At 39.3% G+C, this 25,814-nt stretch overlaps 1 protein-coding gene across 4 annotated transcripts in view; it reads left to right on the top strand.

Annotated features, from left to right (window-relative positions):
• tmem94 (transmembrane protein 94) overlaps positions 1–25,814 on the top strand; it is a 51,517-nt gene that overhangs the window by 23,808 nt on the left and 1,895 nt on the right. For 3 of the 4 annotated variants that reach the window (XM_089015945.1, XM_089015947.1, XM_089015944.1), the window contains 18 exons: positions 1,792–2,001; positions 3,175–3,487; positions 3,599–3,772; positions 6,110–6,212; positions 7,283–7,491; positions 8,431–8,612; positions 9,297–9,429; positions 10,149–10,267; positions 10,446–10,545; positions 12,095–12,203; positions 13,275–13,461; positions 13,569–13,646; positions 14,521–14,606; positions 14,677–14,758; positions 16,019–16,182; positions 18,265–18,359; positions 21,772–21,865; positions 24,168–24,338. In XM_089015945.1, the coding sequence (XP_088872071.1) occupies positions 1,792–2,001; positions 3,175–3,487; positions 3,599–3,772; positions 6,110–6,212; positions 7,283–7,491; positions 8,431–8,612; positions 9,297–9,429; positions 10,149–10,267; positions 10,446–10,545; positions 12,095–12,203; positions 13,275–13,461; positions 13,569–13,646; positions 14,521–14,606; positions 14,677–14,758; positions 16,019–16,182; positions 18,265–18,359; positions 21,772–21,865; positions 24,168–24,338 (2,609 nt within the window). The remainder of the gene's footprint in view (positions 1–1,791; positions 2,002–3,174; positions 3,488–3,598; positions 3,773–6,109; positions 6,213–7,282; positions 7,492–8,430; positions 8,613–9,296; positions 9,430–10,148; positions 10,268–10,445; positions 10,546–12,094; positions 12,204–13,274; positions 13,462–13,568; positions 13,647–14,520; positions 14,607–14,676; positions 14,759–16,018; positions 16,183–18,264; positions 18,360–21,771; positions 21,866–24,167; positions 24,339–25,814) is intronic. The other variant, XM_089015946.1, reaches the window with a different exon arrangement.

The following is a 25,814-nucleotide window of genomic DNA, read 5'->3' as shown; positions in this document are numbered from 1 at the left end:
TTTATGCATGGTCAATTGCATACTACAAATGAATGAAAAACAATGGAACCTCAGCTCAACTGGCATTTTTGATTTTCTTATTGACTTCTTGTATCTTTTTTTTGGTTCATTTTGGTATCGTATCTGACACGGCTTGTCAAATTCATGTAAAGTTTTCAAACTACATAAACATTCAATTCAGTATATTGACGTAACTTATGAATATCAGTTTAGCTTTACAGAGGGCTTTCGAAAGGCACCCCTGATGATGTCTTGTGCATGCATAAAAATCAGCTTTGTATGCCTTAAAACTTGTAGGCGTTGTTTTAAAAAACTTTGTGCGTGTTGTGCTACATTTCATTAACTCATTCACTGCCATTCCCAAATTTATTTGGGAATTGAAAAGCATGACGTGGCGTGTATGAATGTTTATGTAGTCCTAAAACTCAATATTCTGTGGGTTTTGCAATTTGACTGAAAAATGACAAAAATCCTGGCACTAAAGTGGACACGTTTGCACATCGTCTTGCAGTGAATGAGTTAATGTAATGGAATTTTTAATCTTAAGAGTTTATGTAAAAAAAAGCACTATTACAAAGTATTGTAAACCTCTGTGCAATCGTTACAAACTAATGAAGGAGACGCCGTAGAATTAGCCTCATAGAAAATTAATCACTCCTAACTATCACTTTTTGAATCCAGAAAGTTTTCCTTATTTTAAAATGCTTTCAATCATTTCACTCACGTCATGTGAGCGAAGTAAAACATTTATATAGCCTATTTATATTTTTCTGGTCACGATGGGCTTAGCGAACGACAGCAAATAGCCTACCTGTCTCTACCGGATGACCCAGCATTTCACACACAGACCCCTTTCTGCATACACAAGCAAAATGTCAGTGAATACAGTGAGACCTCAACTTACAAACACCTCAACTTACAAACTTTTCGTCTTACAAACGTCAAATTTATGAAAATTAAACCTTATAATAAGCACTCTTTTCATAATACACACCCACCACGGCTGGCGGAGTGATCTTCGGCGGAAGCACACGACCGAACAGCACCAGAGGTTAAGTTAGCAACAGTCCTTATGGAAGGTGACTCTCCTTCCATAAGCCATCAACGACCATCAAAAAGGTCAATAAAACTTTATTTTACAGCAGTTTATTTCTTTAATTACAGTCGTCATGTAATGCGCCTCTCTTTCCAAACATCAATTCCCTTTGACCTTCGACCGCCAACGCCATTCCATCAAGCCATAAATGACCATCACAAATGTAAATAAAGTGACTTTATGATACAATTCAGTGTATTTCTTTCATTACAATACAATAGCACATTTATTATACATCGAATAAGGTATGTTGTGTGTAGTCTTAAGGCTTATTTAGTTGAAAACTATATTTTATGGAAACCCGGGAACGGATTATTCCCATTTTAATGGTTTCCTATTGGAAATCTTTTTTTGACATACACACTTTTCGCCTTACACACTCTGTCTGGGAACCAATTAAGTTCGTAAGTTGAGGTCTCACTGTACTGATAAATTCCCTTCACAATTACTTATTTCATTGTGACTATAAGCAATATGAAATGACATAAATTAATTTAAAGAAAAAAACACATTCAGTCATTCAAATGGGAAATTGTGCAGTGATGTTTGGAACATAACATTTCTGTCCCCTGCCCTAATAATAATAGAAAAATCCTGGAGAAAAAAAAAGCAAAAACAGTGACTGTCTACAATGAAGTAGGCATGATACTTCCTGTAACTGTTGAAAAAGTTTAACGTATTCCTTTGTTGACCAGTACCAAGAGGTGGACACAATCCTCTGTTTACCAGTGGAGCCCACCACCCAAGTTAAGGAAATACCAGAGCCTGGAGAGACCACCCATGATATGACTCATTCAACGGACGCATTAATGTACCAGTGTTCCTGCCAACCTATAAATTGTCCGATCAAACACAACTCTGGGTCCAATGTGAGCTTCACTCGCCATACAGAGGACCAAGGCCAGGTGATATTTTAAAATCAAAACTCCACTCATGGACATATATTCAAGATGCTCTGCTAAAATATATTGTGCCACTCAACCACCAAATTATTTCTCATCTTGGTCATTGACGACAATGAGGTTAGAATCTTAAGGAAATACAGTAAAGTCTCGTTATATCGATATCGGATATATCGATAGTCCCGGTTATATCGATACTATTTCTATGCACGCACTGAGAAAATTACATGCAAACAAGGTCGGATATATCGATAGTCCCGGTTATATCGATATTTTTTCGGACTCCCTTGAATATCGATATAATGAGACTTTACTGTATATGGTTTGAAAGGGGAGTAAAAGAAGCTTTTTTCATAAAACAACAAAATCCTTCACTAAACCGCCATGGTGGCGCGAGGTTCAATTTGGATCGTTTGTACAACAGACTGCTTAGGCAAAATAGGCTTAGTTATACTGATGAGGTGATACCAGGGCAAATGGGGCAATCATGCCAGTCGTAGACCTCATACTCGGGCAGTACAATAGAAGTACAGTAAAGTCTCGTTATATCGATATCGGATATATCGATAGTCCCGGTTATATCGATACTATTTCTATGCACGCACGGAGAAAATTACATGCAAACAGGGTCGGATATATCGATAGTCCCGGTTATATCGATATTTTTTCGGACTCCCTTGAATATCGATATAACGAGACTTTACTGTATATGGTTTGAAAGGGGAGTAAAAGAAGCTTTTTTCATAAAACAACAAAATCCTTCACTAAACCGCCATGGTGGCGCGAGGTTCAATTTGGATCGTTTGTACAACAGACTGCTTAGGCAACATAGGCTTAGTTATGCTGATGAGGTGATACCAGGGCAAATGGGGCAATCATGCCAGTCGTAGACCTCATACTCGGGCAGGACAATAGAAGTAATCAGTGGAGACGCAGGGAGTAGGCCTCTGCTCCCCCCAACCTGATCGCAGGGACCTATCATAGCAGAGGTCTGGACAGTAGGGATATATATATTGGGCCGAAACTACCAGCATAAGACTTTAGTTCGCTGACGCAGCATCTTGGATAAGAAGCGAAATGTCCGACACCTTCAAAGAAGTACAGATGACGGCTGTAGAAACCTTTTCATCCATCTTGGTCATAGTCTATATGTGTCTTCTGTGTCACCTTCTCCAGGAATTTCTTTTGGGTTGCCGAGAAACTGAGGCAGAAGATTATGTGTGTGACTATCACTTGGAAATGTTGAGTCTTTCTCAAGACCAGCAAAATCCAGCAAGCATTCAGTTTGATGACCTGTCGTGGCAGTGTCACTTGCCTTCACTGAAGCCGCTGGGCCTCAACATCATGCTCAATCTTTGCAACAACAATGTCGCTCAACAGCTCTGCTGCTTCTCAGATCATTTATCTAACTTGGCACTACAAGAGAGCCATGGTAGTGTGCAGCCCGTTTGTGTTCCTTGGGGGCTCTGTGAGCTTTCCAGGCTCATAGGTAAATATGAGCCCACTCCCGATGTTTGATTCTGCTTCGAACTGCCATACATCTGAACAGAAAATGTCAAATTGCTTTGGCAAGATGTAAACTGTTTTGTGTGTGTGTCAGGTTTCACTCCTGGTGCAAGGGAGATGTTTGAACAGGAGAGCCACTTGGCTCTCTACCAATTACCGACTGGCGAATTTACAAAAGATGTGCCTTCGCTCCGCTTGCATTACATCACCAAACGTCAGCCGCCTATCTCCCACCTGATATCTCTTTTTGTACGAGACTCTTCCTCAGGTGAGTGCTTCTTTTTTGACATTTTCTCTGAACTACGGATTACTCAAATTTTCTTGAAAGTTCCTCTGGGTTTCAGTTACAGTGATACCTCAGTTTACGAACCTAATTGGTTCCCAGAAAGTGTGTGTAATGTGAAAATTGTGCCTTCCAAACATTAATTTCCCATAGGAAACCATTAAAAGTAGATTAATCCGTTACCAGGTCCCCATAAAACATAATTTTCTACTAAATAAGCCTTAAAACTACACAAATATACCTTATTTTATGTACAGTAAAGTCTCGTTATATCGATATTCAAGGGAGTCCGAAAAAATATCGATATAACCGGGACTATCGATATATCCGACCCTGTTTGCATGTAATTTTCTCCGTGCGTGCATAGAAATAGTATCGATATAACCGGGACTATCGATATATCCGATATCGATATAACGAGACTTTACTGTATAATAAATGTGCTATTGTATTGTAATGAAAGAAATAAACTGCACTGTATAATAAAGTCGTTTTATTTACCTTTGTGATGGTCGTCGATGGCTTGATGAAATGGAGTGGGAGGAGGTGGGAAGGAGGGAGTTACTGTTACTACATTCCATAAGGACTGTAGGAAGAAGGGTTAGCCTATCTTTCATAGGCGTATGCCCAGGGACGGACTTCTCTTCCTATGTAATGAAAGTCCGGTTAGGCACCTTTTTCCAAAAAAGTCCGGTTTCGTCAGCATTAAACACTTGATGAGGAACATAGCCTTCTTCTTCCACCATCTTGAGGAATGATTCCTTGTAAGCTTCGGCAGCTTCATCGTCAGAACTGGCTGCCTCACCATGACGAATGACACTATCAATCCCTGTACGACACAATTTCTCAAACCATTCGTGGCTAGCCTTGTAATCATCAATGGATGATGAACTTCCAGGTTGCCTCTTGATGATATCCGAGTGAAGTTTCTGTGCTTTCCCGGCGAAAATACCCTCGCTTTTCGTGAATCCAAATTAACAGATTTTTTTCAACCTCTTCTACTGCCTGAGACCGTTGCTTAGACAACACGGAAACACCCTTAGGGATACACGCACCTTTAATAGCGTCTTTGTTCCAAAGGATGGTAGCAATGGTCGACTTAGCATACTGGTACTGGGACGCTAAGTCACACAAACGCACGCCTCGTTCGTGTTTCTCGATGATCTCCTTCTTCTGCTCGACCATAATTTTGTTTTGTGTCCTCTTCGGCTGAACACTAGCCTGTGGTGGGGTCTTTTTTGGATCCATAATAGCAAATGTATCCTTGATTACAAACCACCTACATGCACTCAGAGAAAGGGGGTGTGGAAAAGTAGTCCAGCAGCCACAGTGGCACTGTTCGGCCGTGTGGTTTGGTGTTCTTCCATCGAAAACTAGTCCGCCAGCCACCGTGGCGCTCCATGTGTTTCCCGAAAACTAGTTTGTATGCCAAGATTATGTTCTCGCGAAATGCGAAAAGTTCGTTAGCTAAAGCATTCGTAAACCGAGGTATCACTGTCGTTTTCCTTGTAACGACACCACTCGTTTGAAGCGCGCCTCAACACTCTATATTCTGCTGCTCCCTACTGTGCGTGCATTAGCGCCAACATACTGGACGCATGCATGTGTCTTTTGGTTTCAACCAATCAGCGACGACATCACAAAATTCACAACGCTTTGAACTACGTAAAAGCATTTCTGGATGATGAATGCTGTACTGCAGAGGTCCCCAGCCCCATATCATGGACCGTTACCAGTCTGTTGGTCATTTGGTACCAGGCCGCACAGAAAGAATAGATAACTTCGATTACTTCTGTGTTTTACAATTCAGAATCTGAAAGATGTTTCATTTTGAAAACTTGCCAGATTCTCTGTTACATCTGTTCACAACAATCTTTTTCCAACCCACGGGCATGAGGTTTCGATATTGTCAGGTGTGTTGTGGGAAGTTATCCAAAATGTATGCCTCGTAGTCTAAAGCCAGGCAGCATAATCATGTAGTACTCTTCCATGCCAGTAGGTAGCAACAGCAGCTAGCGAATTGCCGATGACTTTCAAGAAAAAAGACTACATTGAATAGACAGTATCAGGAGCTCTATGTAAAACACAGATTTATCTCAAATGGAGATTCCATAGTATGTGGCAATGGTGAGTCGTATTTTCATGCAAAACGGAATACCCAGAGAGACCCCAATTTGGTAATGGTTGCAATAGTTTCGTCTCAACCGCAAAATGGACTTGTCATCAGGCGCCGTAATTGTTTTGATTTAATTCAAAAGAAGACTTGCCTCATTGGATATAAACTGTACTTCCAAATGTTATGCACTCTCTATTGGTTTTCAGAGAGTGTCCAGATGTTGTCCCATGGTTCGGCTGACCTCATCTTGGAGGCCAGCACAGACTTTTGGGATGGTGCTGATATTTATCCCCTTTTAGGTTCTGACAGGTATGCGGTTTTTTTTTTTTTTTCTTCCTGTTTATAACTCAGTAAAGGCCTTGTAGTTTTGTTTTTTGTTTTGCTTGGCGGGTGATTGGCTCACGTGTTCGTCTGTGCAAGGTGAAGTAATTTAATAATAATAATATTTAATATATAAGGGCCTTTCAAAACTGAGGGTGAGCAGTGGCAGCCACATGCGCCAGCGTTCACTCAACCCGCTAGTAAATAGATATAAAGCTAGCTAGCCAGCTCGTAGATAGCTAGCTAGATAGCCAGCCACCTAGATAGCTATATAGCTAATAGCCAGCTAGATAGCTAGCCACCTAGTTAGCTATAGCCTACTGCCCTAAGACAGCCAGGCTAGTCTCCAACAACCCTTGTGAGGATAAAGCGGATCGGAAAATGAATGGATGGATGAAGTCACACTAAAGTTGTGTTTTTTTGTTTGCTTTGATCAGAATCAGAATCAGAATCATCTTTATTGCCAAGTATGTAGAACACACAAGGAATTTGTTTCCGGTAGAACACGCTGCACTAGTATCGTCGTCAAAAAAAAAAAAAAACTGCTAAGTGGCACTATACAGTTCCATTTTGGATGCTGTTGGGGCCTTTGACAGGACCCAACATGGCGGCCGGGGCTGAGTCATCACATTTCGCCGCCGTACGCGTGTTCATTGGCAGCGCGTTTGAAAGATAAATACAATTAAATTTAATACACTGATTATTCCAGGGTTGGAGAACTGTGGTGCATCAAGATCCATATCATGCCTTATTCCAACACAGTTGATTGAATTGATCATAATCGTTTCATGGATCTAGAGTATAGTTATGAGTCTGAATTGCATGCGCCGCCGTACGAAGGGATTTAAAACAGGCAGGATATGGCTTTTGGGGAACCTTAGTTCCGTACACCCGTGCTTATTCTTTTGAGAACAATTTTCTAAACTCTCAATAGCCGCGGTTGTATATTTTTAAGACAGGCAATATTAATTTGAGACAGGTAAAATGCAGTTAACTATACTGTTTTCGAGAATGAAATCCTAATATCAATCTAATCTTGTCTAATTTATGGTTTTTAGAAAAAAGATTCTGGACTTCTACCAGCGCGCCTGTCTGTCTGGTTACTGCTCAGCCTTTGCATATAAACCCATGCAAGGTTCCTTGTCCAGCCAATTAAATGGCAAGTGTGTGGAGTTGGCATCTGGCCCATATCTATTTTCAGGCCTGGAGTTGCTCTCATCTACACCAAGCAAGCATCCTTCCAGCAGAAACAGTTGGAGCTCAGACGGTATGTGTCTTGGACAAGCCCATACCACTTAGGCAGATTTCCTTGCGATAGAGTTTAAGCAGGGGTTTCGAAGTAGATTGTGTTACCATAACATCGTGAAGTTGGCATGCTAACCCCTCGACGACCGTGCCACCGTTTCAACTACATGTGTCTGTTAGATATTGTCCCCAAATCTTTGGTCAAATCAACGACAATGGTGGGTTTCTTTCAGTTCATGTTTTCATATTTTGTCTTTCTCTTCTTTCTTCACGTAATTCTTAAATACAGTAAAGTCTCGTTATATCGATATTCAAGGGAGTCCGAAAAAATATCGATATAACCGGGACTATCGATATATCCGACCCTGTTTGCATGTAATTTTCTCCGTGCGTGCATAGAAATAGTATCGCTATAACCGGGACTATCGATATATCCGATATCGATATAACGAGACTTTACTGTAGATTCTGTAATTCTGAATTACAGTACAATTTGTAAGTATTGATTTCATTTGATGATCATGACACAGCAGACTGTTAAAATGCAAAATCTAAATATATGCTAAATTGTGGTCACTCAACACATATATTTTGCAAGAAATAACACTGGAATAGATATCATTTTTGGTATACCGTATTAATAAGATCAGCTTTGACTCAAGAACAAGAAATTTAAATTAGTGTCAGACAAAATAACAGCAGTTTTGAATGTGTCTGCTTGTTGATAGTACACTGTATATTTAGTTCAACCATGGTGTAGAAGAAATAAGACCAATGTGTTGAGGACCTTGTGGAACTTGATTGGAGTGCGGGCATGGTGGCTCTTCCACAAAACAATCGTTAGACATACTATAGCTGAACTTTGTTCATCGTTTGAAGAGGGGGATGAGTGAGTTTTCTGATGTCCATACCTGATAATTATGTATCTTGTGTAATACCCGCCTCCTGTTTTTATTAATAGAAGGTATAGGTGAAGGAACGGAAAGCGAAGATGGCGTGCAAGCCTTGAGTGGACAGATCTTCATGGGCATGGTTTCATCCCAGTTCCAGGCCCGGCTGGACACTATCCGGCTCATTGATGCTCTGATCACAGCATGCATTCGATTTGTGTACTTTTCCATGGAGGACGAACTTCGTAGCAAGGTAAAAAGAACTCAAGCTCACTTCATTGCCTTTTGTTGTCACAATCTCACCTCTGTAGCAAAGTGTAGAGGCAGGGTGGGTCTAAAAAGACTCTTCATGATCTAAACCCCAGTGGAACAAAAAGAGACACAGTGGACGAGACTATTAAAGTCAAAAAAATATATATTTGGACAGAAAAAGGAAAAACACTGATTACTAATGAGAGCCTGTACGTCTGAACTTGATGTCTCAACTAGCTCAGCTGTTGTCTCGGCTAGGCTATCTTAGATGTTGTCGTCGATGAAAGTTCGTTTATCTAGAACAGGGGTGTCAAAGTCATTTTTTGCCGCGGGCCACATTGTAGTTATGGTTTCCTCTCGAGGGCCGTTATGAATTTGGGGAACCCATTAGAATGTTTAAATCACTTCAAATATTACATATAGAGCACACAGAAAATTAATGAATAACTCGCTTTCAAATCTGAAGTCAAGAATAATGACTTTTATTGTGGTTGACATCCAAAAATATGACATTTTGGCTCAGATTTTAGCAATCATCATGGAATTTAACAAGTTTGATTTGCTTTCGCGGGCCGAAAAAAAATGATGTGGCGGGCTGGATTTGGCCCGCGGGCCTTGACTTTGACACCTGTGTGATAATAGAAAGGCCGGTTAAAATTTGCTTTACGCAATTTGATGTGTGCAGGTCTTTGCAGAGAAAATGGGATTAGAGACTGGTTGGAACTGTCATATCTCACTGACTTCGAATGGCGATGGCCCATGTGAAGGAGCTCCGTCCAGTCCCTGTCATGGCTCCCTCCATGAGGACTTGAACCAAGGTGCCACTTTGCTTGTTGTGCATGTGGAAAATTTGTTAATCTTGTGGAGTTCCTCGGGAATATATATAATACAGTGAGACCTCAACTTACGAACTTAATTGGTTCCCAAACAGAGTGTGTAAGGTGAAAAGTGTGTATCTCAAAAAAGACATTCCCATAGGAAACCATTAAAATGGGAATAATCCGTTCCCGGGTTTCCATAAAATATACTTTTCAACTAAGTAAGCCTTAAAACTACACACAACATACCTTATTCTACGTATAATAAATGTGCTATTGTATTGTAATGAAAGAAATACACCGCATTGTATCATAAAGTCACTTTATTTACATTTGTGATGGTCATTTATGGCTTGATGGAATGGCGTTGGAGGTCAAAGGGAATTGCTGTTTGGAAAGAGAGGCGCATTACATGACGACTGTAATTAAAGAAATAAACTGTGCTGTAAAAGAAAGTTTTATTGACCTTTTTGATGGTCGTTGATGGCTTATGGAAGGAGAGTCACCTTCCATAAGGACTGTTGCTAACTTAACCTCTGGTGCTGTTCGGTCGTGTGCTTCCGCCGAAGATCACTCCGCCAGCCGTGGTGGGTGTGTATTATGAAAATAGTGCTTATTATAAGGTTTAATTTTCATAAATTTGACGTTTGTAAGACAAAAAGTTTGTAAATTGAGGTGTTTGTAAGTTGAGGTCTCACTGTATATCAAAAAATATTAAGCAGATTCTCGAGATGAAGCAGAAGGTCCGTTGTTGGCAGAGGACGAAGTACATCCCGACATGGCAAGTTTTCAGCCCACAGACAGTGATGTGCCCAGCTTTCTGGAAGATTGCAACCGGGTAAGAGATATTTGAATCAAAACGAGTACAATTAGTTTTTAACTGCCAGTATAAACGACAGTTTCTGTGCCTTAAATGGGCAAAGAATGAGTTCCACCTGCCCCAGTTTGTTCAATAGTTGTTAATAATTTTAATCATTATTATGTCGTCCCGTTTCTCATTCTTTACTTGTCTTTAGGCCAAGCTTCCACGTGGCATTCACCAGGTCCGACCTCATTTGAAGAACATAGACAACGTGCCTCTCTTGGTTCCACTCTTTACTGACTGCACCCCTGACAGTAAGTTCCTCTTCCATTGATTGAGTAGCTCGAGAAAATAAAGCAAATATAAAGTTCTGCACTTCATTTGAAGAACAGAAGTTTACATTTTTATGTTCTCATTTTCTTGTTCCTTTTTTATGTACTGTGCTGTGAACTTGTATTGAAGAACATAAACATGTTTTCGCATTACACACACTTTCTGGGAAGCAATTATGTTCAGAAGCTGAGGTATCACTGTATAAGATACAAGTTCTTTCACCATCATGGTGAATAAATTAACAAGAGGGTCTTTGTGCCAAACAATTAGTCAATAAAATTTTTTTTCTAGACACAGTGATACCTCGGTTTACGAACCCCTTGACTTATCAACTTTTCGGTTTACAAACGTTACATTTATGAAAATTTTACCTTGGCATACGAACTTTTATTCAGGATACACACGGAGCTGCCACAATTAGTGATGTGTCTTTCGCGAACGAGCCCGTTCGCCTAACAAGAAAATGGTGGCCGACTGTTTTGTCCTCTATTCCCCGCACCCAGTCTTCGGTTAAAGCCATGTGATTGGTCAAGAACCCAGCAGTGACGGGGTGGGGGTTACAGACAGAGAGTGAGGCCGTTCTGCCAAAAACAAAATGGCGTCTTAGGTTAAAGCCATGTGATTGGTCAAGAACACAGCAATGGGGGGGGGGGGGCTTAAACATTAAAGAGACAGGCAGGTGACAGAGAGAGAAAACACACACACACACGAAAGGGAGACGACAGAGCTTGAAAAAAAAAAAAACAAAAGTGAAAAAAACAAAACAAGTGAAATTGTGAGAACATGGATAGAAAACAGTGAAATTTGGACTCGTTTCAACTTTGATAGTTCAAAAGCAGAGTGTATACTGCAAAGTTAAAATATCCCATCAATCAGGCTCCACAAACAACCCGCACAAGCCATCTGTACACTTGATGCAAAAAGCTATCAACCCAGCTAAACAGAACACCATTGATGAGGAACTAGGTAAAATTATCACAGAGAAAGCACCTACAAGGGATCATTCCTCAAGATGGTGAAAGAAGGCTACGTTCCTCATCAAGTGTTTAATGCTGATGAAACTGGCCACTCCATTCCATCAAGCCATCAACGACCACAAAGGTAAATAACTTTATTATACAGTTCAGTTTATTTCTTTAATTATAATACCATAGCACATTTATTATACATAAAATAAGGTATATTGTGTGTAGTTTTAAAGCTTAGAAAATTAGAAAGTAGAAAGTAGAAAATTATGTTTTATGGGGACCTGGGAACGGATTGTTCTCATTTTAATGGTTTCCTATGGGAAATTCATTTTTGGGATACACACTTTTCGCCTTACACACTCTGTCTGGGAACCAATTAAGTTCGTAAGCCAAGGTATCACTGTAGTTTCTGATACATGATGATTTGTTGTTTCATACAAATTGGGGCGGGGTGTTGAAATTTCTTCTTTTATTTGTTGAAGAATCACTGTTTACCCAAAACAAATTCCAACAAACAATGAATATTGCCTGGTTGCCATTACATTTGTGATTTATTTTTCAGCTATGTGTGAGATGATAAAGATCATGCAGGAGAACCGGGAAGTCACATGCTGTTTGGGAAGTGCTGCCAATTTCCGCAACAGCCGTCTTTTTCTCCAGAGTGACCTCAGGTATGAGAACACAATAGTTGATAGTTTGACAAAAAATATTCATTTAATTGTGGTGCTAACTTAATGTGGGTAGGCTGATAGATTGAATTGCCCTTCAACTTCATGACATCCATACATGCAAAAAAAAAACACAAACAGGGAACTGATAATTGGTTCCCAGACAGAGTGTGTAAGGCGAAAAGTGTGTATCTCGAAAAAAAAAAATCCCATAGGAAACCATTAAAATGGGAATAATCCGTTCCCGGGTTTCCATTGAATATACTTTTCAACTAAATAAGCCTTAAAACTACACACAACATACCTTATTCTGTGTATAATAAATGTGCTATTGTATTGTAATGAAAGAAATACACTGCATTGTATCATAAAGTCACTTTATTTACATTTGTGATGGTCATTTATGGCTTGATGGAATGACGTTGGAGGTCGAAGGTCAAAGGGAATTGCTGTTTGTAAAGAGAGGTGCATTACATGACGATTGTAATTAAAGAAAGAAACTGCTGTAAAATAAAGTTTTATTTACCTTTTTATGGTCGTTGATGGCTTATAGAAGGAGAGTCACCTTCCATAAGGACTGTTGGTAACTGTTGGTAACTGTTGGTAACTGTGGGAAGATCACTCCACCAGCCGTGGTGGGTGTGTATTATGAAAATAGTGCTTATTGTAAGGTTTAATTTTCATAAATTTGCCGTTTGTAAGACAAAAAGTTTGTAAGTTGAGGTCTCACTGTACAGACATAAGAGTCCATATATAACTGGATAGAAGTCCATGGTCCTCTGTAGCACCCAGGCATCCCTGCTGAAAAATTCTCGATTCCTTTCACGATTAACTTGCCCATCCTGGATATTAAAATACCTTGCATGCCACTTAACAGCATGGCCTACATCTAAAAGTGAGTTAAAAACTATTCAACAAGTATTGAGAATATTTCTATCTTGTAAAAACAGGCATGACTCCAGTATATTAAGCTTGGATAATTAGAGCGCCGATCATAACAATGCAACTCTTTGACATGTCTTCAACAGTACTCTTATCATATTAACGATATAATATGTGGTGTCCCTCTGATAGTATTGCTCTGGATCCACTTTACCCAACCCAGTGTTCATGGGAGACCTTCAGTCTCTCCAGGGGTGCGTTCAACAGGAGCTCTGAAGGTCTCTCTCCTCTGAGACTGTCGGGGCAACTCAATAGTCTTGGATGCTCTGTGGCCTTTCACCAAGGAGAGAGTGTCAGCATGACAAAGCTTATAGAGCAGGTGCATGACACACACACACACACACACACACACACACACATACATACAAACAAAAAGATCTTTACATTTATTTGGACTCTTTTGGGTATGGTTTGAATTTGTTACAGGCACGGCATACAACGTATGGCATTCGCAAGTGTTTCCTGTTTCTACTGCAGTGCCAGCTTAGTCTAGTAATCATACAGGTCAGCGAAGAGACTTGACATACAGTAAAGTCTCGTTATATCGATATCGGATATATCGATAGTCCCGGTTATATCGATACTATTTCTATGCACGCACACGAGAAAATTACATGCAAACAGGGTCGGATATATCGATAGTCCCGGTTATATCGATATTTTTTCGGACTCCCTTGAATATCGATATAACGAGACTTTACTGTACTTTTTAATGCAAAACAGTAAATAAAATCTGGCTTCACTTTAAATTACAGTAAAGTCTCATTATATCGATATCGGTTATATCGATACTATTTCTATGCACGCACGGAGAAAATTACATGCAAACAGGGTCGGATATATCGATAGTCCCGGTTATATCGATATTTTTTCGGACTCCCTTGAATATCGATATAACAAGACTTTACTGTACTTTTTTTATGCAAAACAGTAAATAAAATCTGGCTTCACTTTAAATTACAGTAAAGTCTCGTTATATCGATATCGGATTTATCGATAGTCCCGGTTATGTCGATACTATTTCTATGCACGCACGGAGAAAATTACATGCAAACAGGGTCGGATATATCGATAGTCCCGGTTATATCGATATTTTTTCGGACTCCCTTGAATATCGATATAACGAGACTTTACTGTACTTTTTTTATGCAAAACAGTAAATAAAATCTGGCTTCACTTTAAATTACAGTAAAGTCTCGTTATATCGATATCGGATATATCGATAGTCCCGGTTATATCGATACAATTTCTATGCACGCACAGAGAAAATTACACGCAAACAGGGTCGGATATATCGATAGTCCCGGTTATATCGATATTTTTTCGGACTCCCTTGAATATCGATATAACGAGACTTTACTGTTGTTTTTTTCTGTAGTTTTTAGCCTGTTTGGCTCAACTCCCTCCTCCCATGAACATCACCGACATCCTCTGGCTCTCATGCTTCAGTTGCCCACTGTTAAGGTAAGGCAAAACCTCAGATTACCGATACTATTTTGACGTTACAATAACCCCTAAAAAAATCTGTTGACAGTTTATCACTTCTCGGAAAGCCTCGCGATAGCTCAGTCATGACCGTTGCCACAGGGAAGAATCTTGATGCCATTCCAAAGAAGGTATGCTATCAAAGTGGAGCTGCGATTCCAGGGTAATTGTAACGGGGATTTCTGTCGAACACTGAGCATTTTAAACCTAGTCGTTTTTCACTTTTACTGAAGTTACGAATAGTTTTCATTGTTTACTGCTGCCGTAGTAAATGTTGTAAGACAGATGGAAAATATATGGTTAACTCCTACTCTAGGAAATGAAATTAATTTTTCATGTATACAGTAATACCTCAGGTTACGAATTTATTTGGCTCCCAGAAAGTGGGCGCAAGGCGAAGTGTCTCTTCCAAACATTAATTTCCCATAGGAAACCATTAAAAGTGAGAATAATCCGTTTCCAGGTCCCCATAAAACGTACTTTTCTACTAAATAAACCTTAAAACTACACATAATATACCTTTTTATGAATAATACATGTGCTATTGTATTGTAATTAAAGAAATAAACTGTATTGTATAATAGTCATTTTTTTTACCTTTGTGATGGTCGTTGATGGCTTGATGGAATGGAGTAGGAGACGATGGGTTTGATCTCAAAAAAGATTTTCCCATAGGAAACCATTAAAATGGGAATAATCCGTTCCCGGGTTTCCATAAAGTATACTTTTCAACTAAATAAGCCTTAAAACTACACACAACATACCTTATTCTATGTATAATAAATGTACTGTAATAAATACACTGCATTGTATCATAAAGTCACTTTATTTACATTTGTGATGGTCATTTATGGCTTGATGGAATGGCGTTGGAGGTCGAAGGTCAAATGGAATTGCTGTTTGGAAAGAGAGGCGCATTACATGAGGACTGTAATTAAAGAAATAACGTTTTATTGACCTTTTTGATGGTCGTTGATGGCTTATGGAAGGAGAGTCACCTTCCATAAGGACTGTTGGTAACTTAACCTCTGGTGCTGTTCGGTCGTGTGCTTCCGCCGAAGATCACTCCGCCAGCCGTGGTGGGTGTGTATTATGAAAATAGTGCTTATTATAAGGTTTAATTTTTCTAAATTTGACGTTTGTAACACGAAAAGTTTGTAAGTTGAGGTCTCACTGTATTCCTTAAAGTGACAAGTTCGTAAAGCGTTCGTAAGCCGAGGTATCACTGTTTTAATATACATGCAAGCTGTTTTTACTGGTAAGAAAAAACTAGCCTCTTTGAAGTTGTTTTTCCTAGCGTTTCAACAAACAATTGCCACGGTCTCGTGCCAAGAACCCAAAAATCAACGTTGGTCTGATTTTTTTTTTTCCTGTTGTCTCCTTTCTGTTAGACTCAAAACTACTTCCTTGGATGCTTTGTTTTGAAATTTGGTGTGACGGCGTGTGCCTATTTGTTGGCCTTTGGGTTCACACTTCAAGAGGTTTGTCTGAGAAGCACAAACTTAACCATGTTTGAAAACGGCACTGGAAAATGCCTGCATATACTCACAGCCAGGTAACAATTCAACGGTTCATTTGTCACTGTTCTGTTTCTCTGAGAAGAGGCAACACTATTTACATTGCCGACGTATTGAGTAATCCCTTAAAAGTGTAAAATGACGGTCAATTATTTGATTGTTATGTTCATTGTTTTTAGTAAGCATACATTTGCTTATTTTTAATAATAAATGGATCATGCTTGCAATGAACGTGTATGCCTTTAAAAACAATGCAGTGTATGATGACTAAACACAATGAACGTCACATTTTTTTCATATCATACACGTATTCACAGCACACATTCATAATTTCACACCAACATTGAATGCCCAATTAGTTGAATGTTTCAATGTGAACGAAAGAAGAAATGTGAATGTGTGTTTACACGTACGAGTATTTTTATATTTTAAATATGAGCATTTCGTCATTCACAGAATTGTATTATTATCAAGAGCATAAGCATTCTTCAATGCAAGTACAGTGATACCTTGCCTTACAAACTTAATTGGTTCCCAGAAAGTGTGTGTAAAGCGAAATGTGTGTATACCAAACATTAATTTCCCATAGGAAACCATTAAAATGAAAATAATCCTTTCCCAGGTCCCCATAAAACATAATTTTCAACTAAATTGCAACAGCACGCTGTGAGCACTTTCTCTTGACCAATCACGTGCGACTTTAACCGAAGGGGGCGGGCAATAGAGGAAAAAAGTCTGCTGCCATTTTCAGCTCCTTGTTGGGAGCTCCAAGAACCGGCTCGTTCGCGAACGACACATCACTCATTGTGGCGCTCCATGTTTCCCGAAAAATAGTTCGTAAGATTATATTCTCGCAAATTTAACGTTCGTAAGGCGAAAAGTTCATTAGCTAAAACATTCGTAATACAAGGTATCACTGTATGATCAATTTATCATTAATAATGAGCAAATATATGTCAAAGAGGACATGAAGGTAGCTGGTGTGCGAGAAGAGGATGCATAAAACTGGGTTAGATGGAGGACACTGATTCGCTGTGGCGACCCCAGAAGGGAAAAGCCGAACGGAAAAGAGGAATAAGCAAATATATAATGACAAAAAAAAATCAACATCATAACTGTGACGACAGAAAGGATATGCTAAGTCCATTGATCCTGAGCAGACATTTAAAGGACAACCGACTTCTCCGGACAAGTTGTGTCCATAATTTGTAAAATGGCTTCAAATGACTTCTACTGAGCGTATTTTCATAAGATTCCACCGCATATAGCTATATTTTACGTTGTAAGACTCGCTCTGAATATTCAGGAAGTCTTGTTTTTGAGTTGGTGACGAGTCCGTACGTGACGTCACTAAAGGACCGCCCCCCTGACCGAAAAAAGACACATTGTAGCAGTCCTTCCATCACGTCAATGTATTTTGCTGTACTTGTTTGGTCTGGGGACCTCGTGTTGCACCCAAAAGCCGCCAGAAGAGGGCATCCAAGCTCCATATAAGGAATTTAACAGCCTGTGGAAGCGGAGGTGGCCACTGGAGGTCGCCATTTTGTGCCTCTTTTTTTTGAGTGAGAGATTTTCCCCCAATGTTGCTTCAAAATGGCACATATAATTATTTAATCGATTGCAAAGATGTATGCTTTCCTCTTCAGAACTATTTGAATCATATTCATAACTGGATGTGTAACAAGAAAGCATATTCTCCGAATCTTAAGCCATTGTTTGGATTCTCCAGCAATGCAAGACGTCTTGGCGTGACGTCACGAACTGGGGGCGGGACTTTCTGAAAATGCCCAATTCGCAGCTCAATTTTTTGCAAATTTTGGACACTTTAAGTCATTTTTATTGGTGTTTTGCATTTGAATAAAAATATCATAGTGCGTGTTTTGGGGATTTTAGATGCTATCAAACGGTTTTTCTGATGTCCGTTAAAAAACAAAAAAGTGACGTCGGTTGCCTTTTAATTGAGACTGTGGGCACGTTTTCCAACGAGATGGTCATCATTGTCGTGAATGCAAATATAGAGGGTATCATAGCTGTATTAATTGACACCAAAATAAAATGTACCATCCCATCCATTAAAAGTGCTTTCTAATCAGTTGCAAATATATCGCACATTTCTTTAGCTCTTCAAAGCATGCTCCGGATTGGTTCGGTGATCTGTCAAATGGTCTGCTGCTGACACAAAAAGTCATGACTGTGTTCCTGGTCTTACATAAAGGTAGGTCTTCACACTTTCTTTCATTTCCAAGTACAGTGAGACCTCAATTTACAAACACCTCAACTTACAAACTTTTTGTCTTACAAACGTCAAATTTCTGAAAATTAAACCTTATAATAAGCACTATTTTCATAATACACACCCACCACGGCTGGAGGAGTGATCTTCGGCGGAAGCACACGACCGAACAGCACCAGAGGTAAAGTTACCAACAGTCCTTATGGAAGGTGACTCTCCTTCCATAAGCCATCAACGACCATCAAAAAGGTCAATAAAACTTTATTTTACAGCACAGTTTATTTCTTTAATTACAGTCGTCATGTAATGCGCCTCTCTTTCCAAACAGCAATTCCCTTTGACCTTCGGCCTCCAACGCCATTCCATCAAGCCATAAATGACCATCACAAATGTCAATAAAGTGACTTTATGATACAATGCAGTGTATTTCTTTCATTACAATACAATAGCACATTTATTATACATAGAATAAGGTATGTTGTGTGTAGTTTTAAGGCTTATTTAGTTGAAAAGTATATTTTATGGAAACCCGGGAACGGATTATTCCGATTTGAATGGTTTCCTATGGAAAATTTATTTTTGAGATACACACTTTTCGCCTTACACACTCTGTCTGGGAACCAATTAAGTTCGTAAGTTGAGGTCTCACTGTAATACATTATTTATGTTTCATGCACCAATCTGTGATTCATTCATACGTTCATATTTCTGGACTCAATGAAGACATTTCGATCATGTTCACAATGACCTTAGGCAATGAATTTTGTCATACTAAGGAGCCAAATTCCCGCTTTCATGCATTTTCTTACTTTTTTTCCTGTTTCTCTTGATATCCTGCACACTCGTCCGAACTGCTCGGCAAAGCTCGAAGAGACGACTAAAAGCTTTTGGCATCATAAATTCAATCAATTAACCATGTTCGGGTCATTATTAATAATTCAAATTGTAAAAATTGGGTCTGGAGATCATGGTCGTAAGTATGGGTGGTCGTATGTCGAGCCGGTCATAAGTCCGATGTTACCTGTACTTGAATGGTTCTCATTTCATCATGTGTATGCTAGCTTTCTCGCTATCTAACTGGCTAACTAGATAGCTATCTATTTTCTGTCTATTAGCTATCTATCTTGCTAGCTGCTTATCTGGCTGTCTATTAGCTAGCTAGCTATCTACCGGGCTATCTGGCTGGCTATCCATTAGCTAGCTGGCTAGCTTTCTATCTATTTGAGTTATTCCGGGGTTGAGTGAACGCTAGCGCGTGTGGCTGCCGCTGCTCACCCACAGAAAAAAACTGATCCTGTGACTGTAAAGTGACCTTGAGAGTTTTGAAAGGCGCTTAGAAATCAAATGTATTATTATTATTAATGAAGCAGGAATCAAAAGTATAAACAAAAAGATTATTTAATATTTGGGATGGCACAAAATGTAACTGCAAATAGAACACAATAAGACAACTAATCGAAAAAAAAAACAATTGTTGCAAAGTATTAAGAATTGATAATCAGAATATATAACAGAACAACACTTTTAAATTAAGTTTATTATAAATCTACTTATAACATTCATTGCATGTATATGACATCGATGTTTTCCAGCTGCCATAATAGTCCATCACAACCGATGTCTGCGGATAAGTTGTGTCCATAATTTGTAAAATGGCTTCAAATGACTTCTACTGAGCGTATTTTACAAAGATTCCACCGCATAGAACTATATTTTACGTTTTAAGACTCGTGCTGAATATTGCGGAAGTCTTGTTTTTGAGTTGGTGACGAGTCCGTACGTGACGTCACTGAAGGACATACCTTGCATCACCTCAATGCATTTTGCGGTACTTTGTTTGGTCTGAAAACTTCGTGTTGATGGCGAAATTAGAAGGTAAACACATAAATAACGCAATGGTGAATCGTATGTTACACCGAGACAACTTTTTGATATTTATTGAAAAAAATTCCAAACTGCAAAAAAAACTATTTCCAACAAAGCTCTGCCGCCATCTTCTGCATATTCTGTGACACTACACAAGTCTTGAGCAATCAAAACGACCCAGAAAACCTTCTTTAATCGATTGCAAACATTTATACTTTCCTCTTCAGAACTATTCATTACTGGATGCGTAACAAGAAAGCATATTCTCCGAATCTGAAGCCATTGTTTGGATTCTCCAGCAAGGCAAGACGTCTTGCCGTGACTCCACGAACAAGGGGGCGGAACCTTCTGAAACTGGCCACTTCCGGTTTCGAATTACAGTGAGACATCAACTTACGAACTTAATTGGTTCCCAGACAGAGTGTATAAGGCGAAACGTGTGTATCTCAAAAAATAATTCCCATAGGAAACCATTAAAATGGGAATAATCCGTTCCCAGGTTTCCATAAAATATACTTTTCAACTAAATAAGCCTTAAAACTACACACAACATACCTTATTCTATGTATAATAAATGTGCTATTGTATTGTAATGAAAGAAATGCATTGCATCGTAAAGTCACTTGGCGTTGGAGGTCAAAGGGAATTGCTGTTTGGAAAGAGAGGCGCATTACATGAGGACTGTAATTAAAGAAATAAACTGTGCTGCAAAATAAAGTTTTATTGACCTTTTTGATGGTCGTTGATGGCTTATGGAAGGAGAGTCACCTTCCATAAGGACTGTTGCTAACTTAACCTCTGGTGCTGTTCGGTCGTGTGCTTCCGCCGAAGATTACTCCGCCAGCCGTGGTGGGTGTGTATTATGAAAATAGTGCTTCTTATAAGCTTTACTTTTCATAAATTTGACGTTTGTAAGACGAAAAGTTTGTAAGTTAAGGTGTTTGTAAGTTGAGGTCTCACTGTATTTGATAGTTCAAAGGCAGAATGTAGACTGCAAGGTTAAAATATCACATCAATCAGGCTCCACAAATAACCCGCACAAGCCATCTGTACAATTTGAAGAGAACATACAAAGCAAGGTAACATCTATTAATGAAGTTTCTCGTGTGTCTCTTGAAATTGCAAAATCACAACTTCTACCCATAGCTTCTTGAGACACTTTATGCAAAAAGCTATCCATTCCGTCAAGCCATCAATGACCATCACAAAGGTAAATAAAACAACTTTATTATACAGTATAGTTCATTTCTTTAATTACAATACCAAAGCACATTTATTATACATTAAAATAATGTATATTGTGTGTAGTTTTAAGGCTTATTTAGTTCAAAATTGTGTTTTATGGGGACCTGCGAACGGGTTATTCTGATTTGAATGGTTTCCTATGGGAAATTAATGTTTGGAATACACACTTTTCGCCTTACACACATGTTCTGGGAACCAATTAAGTTCATAAGCCGAGGTATCACTGTATTTGTTTGAAATGGACATCAGTAATATTTTGGTCTTTTCGTCCCTCTCCTTTTAGTGGTGATCTCGCTCAGCTATGTCCACCGTTCTCAGTCTCTGTGGCGAAAGAGTCCTTTTAGCAATTCATGGTGGTGTCTGACCGGACCTGTGGTGTAAGTTTTTGCATCATTCTTGAAAATGACACTTTCTTTTTTTTTTTTGTTTTCATTTCAAAAACCAGAAGCCATCCGTTTCCGAATGTGATTGCAACAAGTTGTGTCCATAATTTGTAAAATCACTTCAAATGACTTCTACTGAGCGTATTTGACAAAGATTCCACCGCATATCGCTATATTTTACGTTTTAAGACTCGCGCTGAATATTCAGGAAGTCTTGTTTTTGAGTTGGTGACGAGTCCTCACGTGACGTCAGAAAAGGACCGCCTCCTGACCGTAAAAAAAGCCGTATTGTAGCGTCTTTCCATACCTACCGTGACGTCACGGTAGGTATCGTCACTGACTAAGAAAGCGACACGCAATGCATTTTGGGTACTTTGGATGGTCTGAAAACTTTGTGTTGATGGCGAAATTAGAAGGTAAACACATAAATAACGCAATGGTGAATCGTATGTTACACCGAGTTGTCCTTTAAAGGACAACCGACGTCACTTTTTTGTTTTTTAACTGACATCAGAAAAACGTTTGATAGCATCTAAAATACCCAAAACACGCAGTATGATATTTTTAGTCAAATGCAAAACACCAATAAAAATGACTTAAAGTGTCCAAAATCTGCAAAAAATTGAGCTGCGGATTGGGCACTTTCAGGAAGTCCCGCCCCCAGTTCGTGACGTCACGCCAAGACGTCGTCCATTGCTGGAAAATGCAAACAATGACTTCAGATTCGGAGAATATGCTTTCTTGTTACACATCCAGTTATGAATATGATTCAAATAGTTCTGAAGAGGAAAGCATACATGTTTGCAATCGATTAAATAATTTATTTCGTGCCATTTTGAGGCAACATCGGGGCAACAATGTATCATCAAAAAAGAGGCACAAAATGGCGACCTCCAGTGGCCACCTCCGCTTCCATAGGCTGATACATTCCTTATATGGAGCTTGGACTCCCTCTTCTGGTGGCTTTTGGGTGCAACACGGTTCTCAGACCAAACATGTACAGCAAAATACATTGACGTGATGGAAGGACGCTACAATGCATCTTTTTTACGGTCAGGGTGCGGTCCTTTCATGACGTCACGTACGGACTGGTCACCAATTCAAAAACAAGACTTCCTGAATATTCAGAGCGAGTCTTAAAACGTAAAATATAGCTATATGCCGTGGAATCTTCTGTCATTTTTTTGTACATGCAATACTTTGGGTTTTTTTTTCAACCCTGTAGCCCCAGCCCTTTCAATTTTGCTGCTGTCGATTGAAAATGGCCCTAATGTGGGACTATTAAAAGCTTTCTGATTCTGATAATCATTTTTGGTTCATATGTACTGTAATTATTTTATGTATAATAATTAATTTGGTGTTAAAAAAATGTTTTTTTTTCATACTTGAGTCTTGAAAAAGAGGGGATTGTCCAATAATCTGGGCCATTTTATATTCGGGCCAATATGGTACGAAATATGAAATTGACTTCATGAAATATGCATCAATACATTGTATTGAATTGGAAGTCATTCAGTTTGAAGGTAGAGTGAGACCTCAACTTACGAACTTAATTGGTTCCCAGACAGAGTGTGTAAGGCGAAAAGTGTGTATCTCAAAAAAAAAAAATCCCATAGGAAACCATTCAAATGGGAATAATCCGTTCCCGGGTTTCCATAAAATATACTTTTCAACTAAATAAGCCTTAAAACTACACACAACATACCTTATTCTACGTATAATAAATGTGCGTATTGTATTGTAATGAAAGAAATACACTGCATTGTATCATAAAGTCACTTTATTTACATTTGTGATGGTCATTTATGGCTTGATGGAATGGCGTTGGAGGTCAAAGGGAATTGCTGTTTGGATAGAGAGGCGCATTACATGAGGACTGTAATTAAAGAAATAAACTGTGCTGTCAAATAAAGTTTTATTGACCTTTTTGATGGTCGTTGATGGCTTATGGAAGGAGAGTCACCTTCCATAAGGACTGTTGCTAACTTAACCTCTGGTGCTGTTCGGTCGCGTGCTTCCGCCGAAGATCACTCCGCCAGCCGTGGTGGGTGTGTATTATGAAAATAGTGCTTATTATAAGATTTAATTTTCATAAATTTGACATTTGTAAGACAAAGTTTGTAAGATAAGGGGTTTGTAAGTTGAGGTCTCACTGTATACAAGGATCTGGCTGTATAGTTCTCAGTAAAAGTCAAATACGTATTTGACACACATTCTGATTCATAAAAATGAGATCGTACACAAGCCACAAGCAATTTTGATTTTCATGATGTAACTTATGTCCACTCTCTTTTAGTCTGCTCAGTCAGATTGTTCAAGCCACTGTGGATTACCAGGTATGGCAAGACCAGACCAGCCTGCTGAATTTTGGACTGCGTGACATACCTCTACTTGGGTGGCTGCTGGTCTCGCTATCCCTTCTGCTGGTGGTGGTAGTCAATGAGGTGGTGAAGCTCCATGAGATAAGGTAAGAGCTGCGAGTGGTCTATATGAGATTTCAACAACAATGTTTGCATTTCAGCTTTTCACGCCAGGTTTTACTGTTTGTTGTTTCCAGTGTAATATGTGTAGACAGTAACAAAGTCACATAACAAGTCACCCGTGTTGTTGTTGTAATAGTCGTGTAAAAAATGTCATTTGCTGTGCGTTCTGTATGTAATATGTGTAGGGGATGAAGCATTCTAATGCATCCGGTGTCAAACATACGGCCCGCGGGCCGGAACCGGCCCACAAGGAGGTTTGATCAGGCCCGTAGGATCATTTAAAAGTGGGAAAAAATGCATAAACGACTTGGAATTCCTATTTTTAATGAGGTGCAATTCGAGGATTGCCAGACTCTGCTATGATAGGTCCCTACTCTCAGGTTGGGGAGGAGTAGAGCACTATTCCCTGAGGGTACATTGATTACTTCTATTGTTCTGACTGATTATGGGGTCTACCACTGGCCTGATTGCCCTATTTGCCCTGGTATCACCTCATCAGCATAACTAAGCCTGTGTTGCCTAAGAATCCTATTGTAAGAACGATCCAAATTAAACCTCACCCCACCATGGCGATTTAGTGAAGGGTTTTGCTGTTTTATGAAATTAGCTTCTTTTACTCCCCTTTCGCACCATCTATTTTCTTTCGCTAAGATTTTAACGTCACTGTCTTCAAACGTGTGGTTGCTAGCTTTCAGGTGCATATGTACCGCAGATTGAGGCCCACTAGTATTATCCGTGCGATGTTGATAAATATTTTTGGAGAATTTGTTTAGTCTCCCCAATGTATTGCTCTTTACAATTTTCAATGTATTGAATAGTAGTAATCAGTGTCGCCTCAGGGAATAGTCCTGTGCTCCCCCCAACCTGAGAACAGGGACCTATCATAGATATATATATAGGACCAAAACTACCAGCAAATTTTAGTTCGCTGACGAAGCCTCTTGGATAAGAAGCGAAACGTCCGAAGAAACCTTCTCATCGATGGACCACCGCTGTGATTTGTAATGTGATGCAGATTTCAAGGGCCTCCATAGTTCTGGACAAATTTTATCAGTATCTACTTCCAGGGTACTCCAAATTAACAGCCCTGGCTGCTAAAGGTTTGGGCATGTTTGGAACAACCTACCTTTATGAAACAAATCTTCTCAGTAATGACTAGCAATAAAAGAAAAATGCGTTCAAAGCTCACAAACAAGCACTTAAAGGACAACCGACGTCACTTTTTTGGTTTTTAACTGACATCAGAAAAACCGTTTTATAGCATCTAAAATACCCAAAATTGATTTACCCAAAATACCCATGCAAAACACCAATAAAAATGACTTAAAGTGTCCAAAATCTGCAAAAAATTGAGCTGCGAATTGGGCATTTTCAGAAAGTCCCGCCTCCAGTTCGTGACGTCACAGCCAAGACGTCTTGCAGTGCTGAAAAATCAAAACAATGGCTTCACATTTGGAGAA

The sequence above is a fragment of the Hippocampus bargibanti genome, linkage group LG15 (assembly GCF_051943395.1).
Source record: "Hippocampus bargibanti isolate YZ-2025 linkage group LG15, ASM5194339v1, whole genome shotgun sequence".
Taxonomy (NCBI): Eukaryota; Metazoa; Chordata; class Actinopteri; order Syngnathiformes; family Syngnathidae; genus Hippocampus; species Hippocampus bargibanti.
Note: the sequence above shows the minus strand (reverse complement) of the source record. Positions and strands in the feature narration are given on the sequence as shown.